This window comes from Cyprinodon variegatus, unplaced genomic scaffold (assembly GCF_000732505.1).
Source record: "Cyprinodon variegatus isolate N-32 unplaced genomic scaffold, C_variegatus-1.0 Scaffold568, whole genome shotgun sequence".
Classification (NCBI taxonomy): Eukaryota; Metazoa; Chordata; class Actinopteri; order Cyprinodontiformes; family Cyprinodontidae; genus Cyprinodon; species Cyprinodon variegatus.
The window spans coordinates 73452-73934 of record NW_015151021.1 but is presented as its reverse complement, the minus strand read 5'-3'; the positions used below and the strand labels follow the sequence as shown (position 1 = coordinate 73934).

At 37.1% G+C, this 483-nt stretch overlaps 1 protein-coding gene across 1 annotated transcript in view; it reads right to left on the bottom strand.

Moving 5' to 3' along the window:
• The window catches only part of LOC107095731 (intermediate filament protein ON3-like), a 7570-nt gene that overhangs the window by 2857 nt on the left and 4230 nt on the right, over positions 1-483 (bottom strand). The window contains exons 3-4 of the mRNA XM_015391982.1: positions 286-346; positions 70-165 (exon numbers count right to left, since the gene is read on the bottom strand). Coding sequence (XP_015247468.1) covers positions 70-165; positions 286-346 — 157 coding nt within the window. The remainder of the gene's footprint in view (positions 1-69; positions 166-285; positions 347-483) is intronic.

Below are 483 nucleotides of genomic sequence, written 5' to 3'. Positions count from 1 at the left end.
ATAATAATAATAATAATAACTTTATTATTATAAAAAAGCATTCTTTCCAAGCTTCCTATGCCAGATTACCTCATCAAATCCATTCCTGAGGAACTCTAGCTTTCTTGTCTGATCCTCCAGCTCCAGAACATCTTCTACCAGGTCCAGATGGCTTTGGTCCACCTCCTATACAATGTTATATTTTCAAATTTAAGTTTGTATAAAGCATGAGACATGAAAATAATTTGGAAAGTTTCTACAGATGTTTTGAAATTAAATGCTGAAAGCAGACTATTGGATTATTACCCTCTTAGCTATGATAAAGTCATTCTCTGCCTCAGCTCTCTTTGCCAATTCATTCTCATAACTGCAACCAAAGGAGAATAAAATGTAACGGTAGAAATAACACAGCTGGAACATTTGAACTGTATCTAGAGCAGGGGTGTCAAACTGGTTCCAGAAAGGGCCGTGTGGCTGCAGGTTTTCTTTCCAACCAGGCAGTAG